Genomic DNA, 13,631 nt, shown 5'->3' on the forward strand with positions numbered 1-13,631 from the left:
ATTTCCTTCTGTACGCCTTTGAAAACGAAGATAATGTTATTACATTACTTTATTTTGTATATTAACTGTTTTTTTGGGATATTCGCTTCTTTCTAACAATATTACAAAAGAAAAAAACTCTTTCACTAAATATATACAAGCGTCGTGCGTTTAACAATTATTTTAATCTTAGTAAATTTTAAACGAGCATCACCCTCATTCTACAACCATCCAAAGTCAAACCGTAGGGAGGGTAACTTTACCCAACTGATCGATAAATTGCTACAAGCCTCTTGAGAATATCTGATAACCGTATGTATTGTGCATCGACCACTAACGAGTTCCGAAGAGCTAACTAACGCTGAAAGCAAATATACTATGACCTGTGGTTGCTTTATTGTACTAATGGAAATAGAAACTGGGATTTTAATTTTTACACATATTTTTCTGGAGGCTATCACTCGATTGCCGGACTATAAATACTTCACAAGACTTTACCTCTAGAGCTGTTGATCTAGTGGCTTCGGCGTTTGACTCTCATCCCTAAGGTCGTCCGGTCGATCCCCGGCTGTGCACCAAATAGACTTTCTTTCTATGCGGTCATTCGTTTCAACGGTGAAAGAACGATGTGAGAAAACCGTGAGAAAACCGGCTTGCCTTATACCCAAAAATTTGTTTACCTCGGAAACGTCGTGTCTGAAACTGGAGGTACAGAAGAGGACATCACTTCACGCATTGCCAAGGGCCGAGCAACCATTGCACAACTTTGGCCTGTATGGCAGTCACGGATGTTGACGCGTCGAATCCAGATTAAAATAGTCAGATCCAACGTCAAGTCTGTGTTGGTCCATGGGTGTGAAACGTGGAAGGTCACCAAAGACATCTCACACCGACTCCAAGTCTTCGTCAACCGCTTTGCCATATTCTGGGCATCTACTGGCCTGAAAAAATCTCTAACAAGCAACTCTGGGAGCGCCGCCGTTCTCGGCAGCCAGCAGATCAAGAAACGCAAGTGGAATTGGATAGGTCATACACTTCGAAGGGATTCCAATCATATTCCCAAGCAGACGCTTGATTAAAACCCGCAAGGAAAGCGAAAGCGTGGCCGTCCCAAGCAAACCTGGCGCGGTACAGTAGCAGACGAGGCAAAGAGAGCCGGTAGGACTTGGAGCGAGGTGAAATACGAGGCTGAAGACCGAACGCGATGGAGACTCGCTGTGGACGCCCTCTCCCCACCTAGGGGTTATAGGACATTAATTAAGTAACTTATACCCATCAGGCTGATCTACTTACCTATAAGTTTGACAAATCATGAAACTGATACTGAAATCTGAGAGTCATATTTAAAAAAGGTGGTAATGCCACTTTTTCTTTTTTTATAATTCTAACTAAAAAACGAATATACAGCGTTTGAATGGCTCTGATTATTGCTTTAGTCTATCAGAGGCAGCTTTGATGTACGTTGAAGGAGGTTGCAATAGGTTCGTAGTAGAGATTTTTAAATTTGTTCAAAGAATTATCTTTACGCAGATGGCGCGTTTCTTGTACAGCGAATTAGCATCGCATTACAGCGAGAATATTCTGCCTAATTGAAATGTATTTATATAATAGCAAATAATTGAGGCGACCCAATACTTTCACACATTTCAAGAATAGTTATTTCGTGATTTTATTTGTAAAATTTTCATTGCAATTAGTGATCTATAGATATATATATATATATATATATATTGATTATATTTGCATTGAATAGGCTCTGAAAATACTCGACTGTTTTGAAAATTTCTTTCACCATACAAACCTTCATTATACTTGTTAAACATAGGCTATAGAATATTTTATTAGGCATCAATATACACCGCGGTATGACTAACAAATAAAAAATTATATTGCATTTAAAAGTCTATTTAGACCATCTTTAGTCTATAAACTTCTTGCTACGACTTAACTGTTGGTACAGTAATCATTTATGTTTACTGTAAATAGTAGCAGTGAAATGTATTTATTTAAATTTTTTTGTTTGTTGAAAAAAAAATAAAAAAATTGAGATATATAAAGTCCCTGGACGCGATGGCAGGAGAGTAGAGTAATTATCAAAAAAAAAATCATTTATGATTTTACTATTAATATGTCAAACTTATTCTATTTTTAAATTATTTCTGGCTGTGTAAGGTAAATTTTTCGTTTATATCAACCTACCTTCGTTTTCCTAAAACTCTTACTTCACATGCTCTAAACCTATCTATTACGTAGTTTTTGCGCATACGAGGAATTAATTAAAACGCTGGATTCAGTCCAACTTTAGTTTGTTCCTGCGTTTTAGATTTACATAGTCTGTTTGTCCGGTATGAGTTAGGAAATTTGTTAGCTGGTAAAACATTGTTAGCCTATTTTTTATGTTATTTGTACGACTGTTTTGTAGATGTCGTGAATTCTGTGACCCATTCATTCATATCGTAGATATATATACACATGGGTATCTTTTCTTTAATTTTTTGACAGTTGTCGAAGTTGACATTTTTATTACACGTTTATTTGCGTAAGACATTTCTGACTGCCTCACAATTTTTTTCTTCCCAGGTCGCAAATGATATTAAATGAAACTTCCCAAGGAAATTTAACTGCGATAAGGCTTGTAAGTACGTTCCAGTTTGAAGCTGTACGCTGTTATCTTGAAGATGGTTTTACATAGAGGTATTGCTCAAAAACTGCTTTGAAAACTCTCACATGAGAAGTTGACTTGATACAGGTGTAATTTCATACTTATGCCTCGACCACTGTGAAATTTTCCAACAGGCATTTATCCAAACAATTCCTCCGGACACTCTCAATGGTGACTGCGGTCTACCGCAGTCTGTCTGTGTGTGTGTGGGGTCTCTGCATCTTAGAAGATCCCACATCTCTACGCAACAAATGGGATCACCGCTCGGAAAGAGATTGAATTCAAGTCGTTCTTCGTAGAATAATAGCTAGCAGCTAGAGTACCACCTCAGACCTTCTGTCTATTGATCTACCAGCCTACTACTGCCATTACGCAAAAAGTCATAGACATAGACCTGTATATTATGTAAGTATTATATTCAGCCACGCTGTTGTAAATTCCAACATCCCCGCATGGGCTACTATAATAGTGAATACAGTACAAAAACTATTTAATTTTTAATACAATTTTATTAGAAGCGTTTCAAGGATTATATAACCAGTGAAATTACAGAGCGAACAGATTACATAGAAAATGCTTAATTCTCTAACTACTCAGAATAACACTATGAGTTGGTGTTTTGTGACTCAAAGGTAAGCAAATGATGATAATGAAGTGAAGTGAACTTGTGTTTAGTTCAGCAATGTGTAGTAGCTGTAAGCCCCTTTCAAAATCTGAAATAAGATAGGATTAAGATTTCAATTAAATATTTAAAGTTGTTTGAGTCGTCATTAGGGTTTTGTTTGCTTAGATAAGATGAAATCTCTAAGCACGTGTTAACAGTGAAAAGTTAATTATAGATTATTTTAGAGTTCGAAGTTCGAAGTTCGAACCTGGATAAGTCAATCCAAGGTTACGATGAGGATACCGGTATGCCTTATCCAAATATTGCCGAAGAGCGATGATGTAGGTAAAGAAATCTTTCTTTACCTAGCTAGCCACAAGTTTATGTATCTGTTACAAGTTTATGCCCCGATTATCTCTATACCCATCAAGGTAATTATGTGACTAGAATTCAAGTCTCGTAAAAGATACAAAGGTGTAATAATGCTGTATTTATGTAGTAAAAGACTTATCCCTTACTCAAAAAATATAAGGTTTAATTGTGACGAATTAACTAAATTACGCAGAATAGACAGAAAAAAACTAAATAGTCTATAGTAATAATAATAGCAAATTTTTATAGTGCCACGTACTATAACTTGACCGGCGGCTGAAATTGGTATAACCGTCGCCATTGTGAATTTCAGACTGACAATGTCAGTTAGCTCTCAAATACAAAGGAATCGGAAGCGGAATCCTTTTTGTTTCCTATCTAATAAAATTCAAACTAAAATGTATTTATTTGTATTCCTTGCATTAATAATTACAATGACAATGTTTTAACCATCGAATGGGTCTAATTCCTTAGGTATCTTAAAATATATTATACCTATTAATAGGACCTTTTACTAAATCTATCATACCAGTTTTTTCTATGTTTTTGTCACATTTCTTTAAGCCTAGAACTGTATTTTGTAGAGAGATACCTACTAGTTTATTAATTTAATTAATTTTATTAAAATTAAGTTACCCTAGACGATTTCAAGTTATTCCCCATATAATGGTTATTTTTTTTTCACTGACAATTCTAGTAACCATGACATCAATGCTCTTACCGGCCAAGAAAAGTATAAGTTGTATATGATTTTTTCATTTAGAAAACGTAATTGAAATCATTTTAAAGAAATTATATTGAAAAGATATTCAATTTTAAAACTTACATTGATAAACGTAGCAACAGTAAGATTATTAAATGGTCCCGCTGTGAAAACTATAGTTTTATTTAACTGGTCTACTAGCATACTGATATCTATCTGTTCAGACTTTGGTCGGGCCCACCATTTGCTTTCATAAGGACCAAACATTAGGTCTTTACTCTAGAAAAAAATATTATAATTAATAAAAATTTTTTTTTCTTATTTATTAAAAATTAATAAATAAGAAAAAAGGCATGTAAAAATAAGAGATGCACCGTCAACCAGATCCATGTAACTTCGTCACAATCGAGTAGCTCACGATATTGCGGCACACAAATTCCGGGGAAACTTTTGCTCCGAAGAAGTCGCATGCGTGCGCCAAGCGTCCGCGAATATACAAATAGCAATGTAAATTATGTTCCGTTTTCCTCACATCAATATTAACTATGTAAAAACCAGATATGTCTAATGTCTAAGCCTTCGCGTGTTTAAGCTATCGTGAAATATGGTTAAAAAATGTTCACGTCAAAAAACATTATAGTAATAAGATTGCAAGGTTGACAAAATGACATGGAGTTGCTGAATGTGTGCACCAAGTAATTTTTCATCACGTATATGCCTACTAATTTAATATAGAAGACATTTATTCTTTTGTGAGCACAATTTATAGTTAATTTTGTAATTGTATATGTACAATACATTAAACATTTTTTTATATTAAAACATATATAAACTGAGATTACAATAATAATCTTAATATATATAAATTAAGCGTCACGTTGTTTGTCCGCTCTGGACTCTTAAACTACTTAATCAAATTCAATAAATTAAGTATTTTAAACTATTTACGTGCAGTTTGATCTAATTGTACTGTACGTGTGTATGTCACTGAACTCCTCTTAAACGGATGGACCTATTTTAATGATATTTTTGTATGCGTTTGGGTAGAGCTCTGGATGGTTTAGATTCATAAATCAGCTCAGCAGATGGTGCTGAAGTACTTTCATACGTTGTTTAATTTCGTAATCGCTATAATGTATTTCGTCTGCTAGTGTATTATAAAAAGTAAAATAATACTAACCGCATAATAAACGTCGTTGCTATGCCAACAAAACATAAACAGTTGCGCAATTCCAAACAACAAATACTCTGCGATCAAAAACTGTTGCATTGGGTTTGATTCTGCCTAAAAATCATATTAAGTTATAATCGAAAATCACATCGGATTCACACGATGAATCATAAAAGATTAAATGAAGGTAAAAAAATACGGCTAAAATAGTAGATTTACCGAAATTTGGTAAGCTGTTGCACATAGCATCACTGAACATACAAACATGTATAATAACATTATTGGTGACAAACAGGAGTTGAAGAGCCGGGCATTCCTGAAAAATAAACGACTACTTTGAGAATATTAATCAGCGGTATGTATTATCTTAAGTTAGAACGAAACAAAAATGTTCGTACAGTAATGCGAGTATTTATGGCGTGGTGAGGTTTTAGTACTTCCACACCAAGCACTCATGCCATGGATTAGTATGCATTATAATATACATACATAATAATATGGACCGCGAATTTACAACAAAAAATCATGACGCAAAACCTCTCTACGCAAAGTACTCCAAAGTATGACTGAAATAAACGCAAAACATTGAACAACCGTCTCAAGGATTAGCTATTTACAATTTTCCATCTCAAAGCTTCTTTTGTTAAAAACTCGAATTACATAAGAGTAATATCTTGAAGATTTGTAACTAAGCCGTATTTGTAGAAGGCTTTTAAGGAATTAGCCGGGAAGTAAAAACAGGGATAAAGGCCCACGATCAAAGTGGGGTTTTGCCGAATTATCCGATTATTGGATTCTTTTTGGGGTACTGTAGATAATTATTATACAATAGATAAATATAAGAAATGTTACAAAATACAATACGATTTTAATTGTGACTAGCACTTATAAGCAAACATAACATACACGAAGAGATGATAAAACAGTTAAATGCACTGAAGCAACTATGGATCTCCAAAAAATCAAAATTCGAGCGTAATCTTAAAGGCCGGCAACGCACCCACAAAAAATGGGTGTCTATGGGCTGCGACGACTGCTTTTTTGGGCGTCGACAATCTTTTACCTATGTTTTGTTTAAATTATGCTTAATTTAGTTTTCGTGGGTTCATTTATCGGCGAGATATGACATAGGAGTACAGTTTATAAATGTGTTGTGCTCCAAGGGACTACATTGGTCCATTGTTATTTAACGCTTATCTATATGATATAATGTTGTTTTAAAGAGGACCTGGAAATTTTACATGTCTAACTTAAACTCGAGCCAAGTGTCTCAATTATTATTTTTTACGTTAATTTTTATACGTATATACGGAGCCCACTTATCTAAATTAAACTCATAGGTCCATCATTACCTTTCTTAAATTTATTGTTTCAATAGATTCCTTGTATGGACGAGAGAAAGACAGTGAATTTTCTTTTGTAGGTAATTGTGCTTATTGTCCACAAACGACATTAAGCGGCTTAGTGAGGTAGCGACATACTTAATTGCTAATATTTTATTGAGTCAATCATTGTGAAAATATTCGACTTGCGGTCGAATATGCACAGATAAAAGTTTGACTTTAAAGTCTTTAAAAATATTATAGGAAAAACCAAAGGGATGAACGATAAGAAAGAAGATTCTATAGAAGGAAGAAGATATAGTGAGAGACTGGAGAAAGGAAGTCTAAATCTTTTTTTTTATGAAATAGGAGTTTAACCGGCAGGAAGCTCACCTGACGTTAACGTCCGGTCCGTGACTACTTCCGCCACCCATGGTCACTCACGGACCTGGTTTCGGTCCAGGTAAAACGGATGGTATTATATATATTCTGCCTTTACGTCCGATGTTGAAACTCAACTGGAGGTGTTAGTTAGAACAACTCCTCTGAACACTCTATGGTAAACGCGTTATAAGATGCAAAGAGGACCTATATCTCTACCCAACTCTAAGAGATCAATGGATCATCTGTCATAATTATAACCATAAGATTTAAAAAATCCAATATCAATGAAATAAAATAATATATATTACTTAATTAATTTACCACTTTGGTGCTAAAACACTTTAAAACTAAATGTGAATTATTGTTAGCTTTAAGTTATCCCGAATCCCTTAATTTAAAAATGTATTGACGGCGAAAAGAAACTGAGATTTTATTATACAATTATTATTTCTCTTAAGAAGTTACGATTATTTTGTATTCTTTTATATAGCAGTTGCCGGTGCGTTGCCGGCCTTTGTGTGAAGAGTACATTCTATTTTTGAAATTGGAGGTCGCATCTTTCAGGGAAAACCCCAACCGAGAGCCAATTCCACAGTTCGCTAGTTTGCAAAAGAAAGTCTCTTGTGAAGCCGACTGTGCAACACTTCCAGCCATCAAAGTGATGTTAATGAATTATAACAAGCTGCAAAATGTTATATCCATGGTAAATAATGGAAAGAGGCCAACAGGACCAACTAAGGCTCCTTCAAGAAAAGAGCGTACGAATTCTTCAAAGGCCGGCAACGCACTCGCGAGCCCTCTGGCGTTGAGAGTGTCCATGGGCGGCAGTATCACTTAACATCAGGTGAGCCTCCTGCCCGTTTGCCCCCTGTCCGATAGAAAAAAAGGTGCCAGCTGTGCTTGTAGGACGGTTACATTGTAACGTGAGTTTTCCATGGAGAAACGAATCTTTATTATAATTTTAAATCCACAACTCACTTTGAGAAATTGGTTTAACTTACTGTTCGTAAAAGATTTTGTTGAGTGATGATCATTTTCGTCATTTAATTTTTTCTCTTTGGCTTTGATGTAACGCATTAGTAGACTTGAATTTGTTTCAATATTTGCCAATTTTAAGTTTGTTAATATGTAGTATTATTGAACTAGTCCGTCCTGTGAACTATGTATACAGTAAGGCAAAGTATGTAAACAATTATGAGTCTAACCTTTCCTGTATTCTCTGTTCCTTTATTGTGACGACTGACAATTAGGTATTGAGTTGAACGAAATCAAAATGTATTATTAATAATCTATCAACTACCGAAACGTTCTTTGTTCACTTAGTAAAACGATTAGCCAAAAAACTTTCAAGTACTTAGTACAATCGCGCAGAAAGTGTTTACCCAGATCAAAGTCTTAACCGTCACGTTTCACGAGGCCATAAACCGAACCAGAAGATTTATCAGTCAAATGTACATTTCAACAGATATTGTCGAAGTTAAATTGAGTTTTCGCACGACTTCCAATTTCGTACATATGCTTCTGGGTATAATCAAAAACGAATCATATTACATGATGTTAAAGTTGCATTTTCAACTGAGAGAGGCCGCAATATTTTCAAGAATGCGCAAAGTAAACCTAGGATAATTGACATTTCATTAATTTTGTTATTGTTTCTTTCAAAGGCTGTTGGTTGGGAAGTAATTATCATTAAGGGTTCAATAGCGACACTAAATTAAATTATTTTCTTCTTGTATGGACCTCAAAGGGTCTTCACACTTCTCTATTGACGGTTACTAATTGTTATTTACTGTTTCGCTGTATAGCGTTAAAATTTAAATTTAAACGAGTTTGTAAGTTAATGAAACACAGTGTAAACAAGTTTCCTAAATTGGAATTGGAATTGAAGTTATGATTTTTTGTAAAAAGCTTGCGTTTAATGGTTCACGAGAAGGATATCTTTTAAGTCAATTTAATTTTCGTTTTAAAAAAGTTAGCTAATTTTGTTATTCAAGTTAGTAAGAGATGATGTAAATTTAAAAGCCAATCTAAGTTGAAAGTTCAAAAGCTAAAGCGTGCGAACATTCTTAGGTACTACCGTGTTTAGCTTTTGTGTTTATTACTTCGTGATGCACACGTTAAGAAACGAACTTTATAATAAATTGATGAAAAAAATGTTATTTGTATTTAAAAAGTTCTTAGTAATTTTGAGTTAATACATTTTTTATCGTTTGAAATATTGTGTATATATATTTATAACATTATGTCATAAATGATTACGTGATACTTCAATATATAATTGATTGACAAGAGTAGTGGTATATAAAAGTCATGTATTTGATAGGTATTTAGTGTTAATAGGATATACTTTTTATATAGTTATAATAAAAATATTTTGAGTACTTACGCCATTAAATCAATGTGACGTTGATGACAATTCTTCAATCTCTGTTTTGCTTCTTTATCATTCACTTGTTCTCGTTTCCCAAAAATATCCGCACAGTCCATCCTAAGCATTTCCAATTCCGCTTTGAAAAACACCATTATTACTATTGCATTTGTATCAAATGATGTTATCCATCCTCCCCCATATATAGCTCCGTAACTTTGAAATATAGAAGCGGCTATATGTCCATATATTGTATTCTTATTAAATGGCACCCACGAGCTAACAACTTCTATGTAAGATTCTGTTCCATTCTTTACATTCTCTCTATAAGATGGTGATGATATGTATTTTACCAGAGGCTGTCCCATCACAATAACAACAGTTGTGTACATTAAAGACCAGTACAGATATGTAATTTTCCGACAGTACTTTGTGTAATTATTGATTAGACCTTTTTTGCTGTCGCTATTTCTTTGAGCTAAATCGGATTTAGTTACATATTCAATAATGCTTTTCCAATGTTTCTGCCATGCTAAAAACGTAGTTATTTTAGCGACACTAACGGTCGCTAAGAACGTAATTTTAACATTATTTAACAGTAAATTTATATCGCTTTTAACAAACCAAATATCAATATATTCGGTAGCAGTAAAAACTGTTACTAATAAATGCATGGTTAGATAAAATATTTTTTTATAAATATTATCGGGTAGTAATAAACCCCAAAATGTTAGAGCCTTGAAGTTTGGGCCAAGCAACGGCCTCTCTGGATTTTCCAGTTTTTGAAGCAGATATCTTAACATTTTGTTTGTGTAATGATTGTCTAACATCGTGTTATAAAGGTGCTAAGTAATTAATAATTCTGTAACTAGGGTGGCAATTTTATCGATATTTTTTTGTATTTTACACATAAAATTACCTGTGTGAGATTTTTTTTAATTTATTCAATTGCGATTAATTAACGATTTCTGTAGTTACATACTATTCATAACGGTAATATTAAGTTTTTGAGTAAAATAAATGCACAGAGTTATTATTATTTATGTTTGCAGAAAATTTAATTGGCACTTACAATATTTTATACTGATACAGCCAGGTTAAGAGGTATATAACTCGATAATCTTCATCTAGGCTGCGCAGAATTACATAAATTCTATGTGCAAATGTAACTGGCTCCTATAATACAAAAAAACACAAACCGATATGACTTAGATCTAAATTTTTTTGGTGTAAACGGCTGGCAAATAAAATAGTATAACAATATAAATAACTCTGAAGGAACCGTATCAGTTCCTTCCTCAACATTGGTGACCCCCGAACTTCATGGGAAGGACTGTGGGACTGTAGTGATTATATATGTATAATAACTGTAACGTCAATCTCTGAAACGTTAATTCCGGCCGGAGAGCTTAACTTTAGACCATTGGTCTTTGCACTACATCCTTCCTCCTTTCGGTTAGAAGAATCGTACATCTTCCTTCATCCTATTTCATAAGATTTCCCAAAGGGAAACTCTATATCTTATCCACAGGAATTATTAATAATTGCAGTGCCAATACAATACGATTTCGTATTACTACCCAACGTCACCTGAGTGCTTCAAATCTTACGTATATTAAGTCTTACGCCATTACGCGCGTCATATCAGTGTTAAAACACATTCTGATCCCGTGAACTTAATAATCAAGTCATTAAGTATTATCTTGGATGTACGACTTTAGCAATATAATCCCATAAGTCTAGATCTTCGCATTGTGACCTACATCGCAAGGCATTATTACGTACAGACAAATAGTTCGTGCTCACTTTAATGTGATAACTTTGTAGGACACTTAGGCCGTGATGTAAGCCTCGAGAATAATTTCAATTTGCTTTAATAGTGTAAACTTGTGTATGAAGTAATAAAAACACATGTAGATACTATAATAAAACTACGAACGGCTTCCACAGAACAGGAAGTATTTACAAGAAGGTAATATGATATGTTTTCCTCTTTATTTTGTACTCCTTAAGAGTACAAATTAACATTTATTATATATATTTTATTGTCAAGAAAAAACGAGTCTATTTATCATAATATTTGATAATCGGACGTCGGGGCAGATAACGAAATTCCCCGTATCACCTCCACGTCAGTCGTTCTACTGTGCGTTTCCCGGGGCAGTTTTTGTGGGGACCACCTCTGATTTGAGATAAATTCCTTCAAGAAACGAGCGTACCAATTCTTACAAAGCGGGAAACACACTTGTAAGCCCTCTGGCGATGAGAGTGTATGTTTGTGTCCGTGCCGTTTGCCCCTGCTACAACAATTCCAGTGTTTGGCGTTTAATTAAGCTCGTAAATAAAAAAAAGTAAAAATCGATATAGGGTGCGTCCACACATTGCGAAGCCTGTGGACCTACCTCGGCCGATACAAGCGTGCGCGCAATCGTGGGCGAGCGACCGAGGGCTCGAGCCGTCGTGTCGACTTTTTGATTTGCTCGTTTGCCGTGCGCACTCTGGATTCTCGGGATTGCCGCGCGTAGCCGCCTCGCTCTATGTAGACGCACCTCATTAAGCGCTTAGAGAGCGCGCCATACACATTATTTGATGGTGTGCAGCCTTCAGTGTCTGTTTCCTTATAAGTGTACTAATCAATGAAATGTTATTTATATTTCTACAAAAAATAATTAGTCCATGGCCTAACCTCCTTATTATATAATAGTGTAAAGTATATGAATTTTACGGGCATTAAAGGAATAAAAAGGAATGTTCACGGTATCGCATTCTCTATTGTATAATATCGACAGTCGATATCTTTTGTTGTTCAATCCCTAGAAACAAAAGCGTTAATTAAGTTAGGTGTTGTTTGATATCGTTATTTCAACAAGAAAATTGCTGCCAAAGATTAATAAGTAGAAACGTCTTGTTTCCCATAATAATAAAAATATTTTCTAAGTAAATGTTGGATGCGAAATCAACATTTAAGAAATGGAAAGAATGGATATATTAGAATTGATTTGTAATACTTAACTGTTTAATTATATTTAATTTATAAAAGTTTTATCAATTAATAGATATCTGTCAATGTCAGTATTAAATCAACTGTATAAGTGGATTTTCTAAGTGCTCTATTAATCTTTGATGCTTGCTTATATGGTGATAAAAAGCATGGAAATACTATCACGATTAAAGAAAAAACGGCGGGTTGCACACCGGGAGTACCGGCAGAAGTGAAATCTTGAATATTACGTTGTGTATTTCTGATATTTTGGAATGGTTAGGAAATAATTTTGCACAAATTGCTTTATTTATCAGTATAATAGTACTATCATTTATGTGATAGAATACAATATTTATTTGTTGCGCTATCGTACACAAACATGACAACTTATATTACATTTAATACGCCGCGCCAGATGTCTACTCTGTAAAATTGTACCAATTTCCCTAAGAAGAAAACCAAGAGAAATAATGTGTGGCCAGGCACTCATTAAGCACATACCTGCCCACTTATAAACATAGAATTGAGAGTGTCCATGGGCGGCAGTATCGCTTAACATCAGGTGAGCCTCCTGCCCGTTTGCCCCCTGTTCTATAAAAAAAAGAAGTCTATAGATGTACATGAAACGCGCCCTATATAAGAAAACTATTAATTTAAGGTCAGATAACAGAACAGAAACGAAACGTCTAAAGTCAATGTACGAGTCTTCTGCTTACTCAGGCTATTCTATTTTTATATTTGTGGCGATTCCTAAATCGTCTGAGTAACGCCCCGAGAGTCTCTTCAACTGTTACATTGCATTCATTCATTACATAGCAATTGAAATATCATTATTTAGCATTTATTATATTGGTCTACGGTGTTAATTGAAGAGTGAAAATCAAATTAAACCTAAATTTTCTAGTCACAAAACACTTCAAAATTTACATTTACATTCAAATAAATTATTTTATTGTGTATTATTTAATAATCTTTGATACTGTTTTATACGCCAGCCCATCATTAGCAGGTGATTTCTTTATTCGACGTACCAAGATTGCAGTTATTAGTGTTTATTATGTTATCATGTTGTATACGATATAT

The 13,631-nt window shown here is 34.3% G+C and overlaps 1 protein-coding gene across 1 annotated transcript; it reads right to left on the reverse strand.

The window, feature by feature from the left end:
* Positions 1-3,312: 3,312 nt before the first annotated feature.
* LOC111000019 (odorant receptor Or2-like) lies at positions 3,313-10,368 on the reverse strand. The gene is made up of 5 exons (XM_022269329.2): positions 9,584-10,368; positions 5,711-5,807; positions 5,501-5,605; positions 4,444-4,599; positions 3,313-3,354 (listed from the first exon to the last, which is right to left on the reverse strand). Exons 1-5 carry the CDS (start codon positions 10,366-10,368, stop codon positions 3,313-3,315), a joined length of 1,185 nt encoding a protein of 394 aa, XP_022125021.2.
* Between the last annotated feature and the right edge of the window lie 3,263 nt (positions 10,369-13,631).

The sequence above is a fragment of the Pieris rapae genome, chromosome 18, assembly GCF_905147795.1.
Source record: "Pieris rapae chromosome 18, ilPieRapa1.1, whole genome shotgun sequence".
In the NCBI taxonomy this organism is placed as follows: domain Eukaryota; kingdom Metazoa; phylum Arthropoda; class Insecta; order Lepidoptera; family Pieridae; genus Pieris; species Pieris rapae.

What these genes read in the sequence shown, in the direction of transcription:
- LOC111000019 (XM_022269329.2), bottom strand. Translation starts at nt 10,368, where the DNA reads ATGTTAAGATATCTGCTTCAAAAACTGGAAAATCCAGAGAGGCCGTTG. An exon ending in CAACAGCTTACCAAATTTCG is followed by an intron (nt 5,606 to 5,710) that starts GTAAATCTACTA and finishes TATGATTTTTAG; the next exon opens with GCAGAATCAAACCCAATGCA. An exon ending in CTGTTGCTACGTTTATCAAT is followed by an intron (nt 3,355 to 4,443) that starts GTAAGTTTTAAA and finishes ATCTTATTTCAG; the next exon opens with ATTTTGAAAGGGGCTTACAG.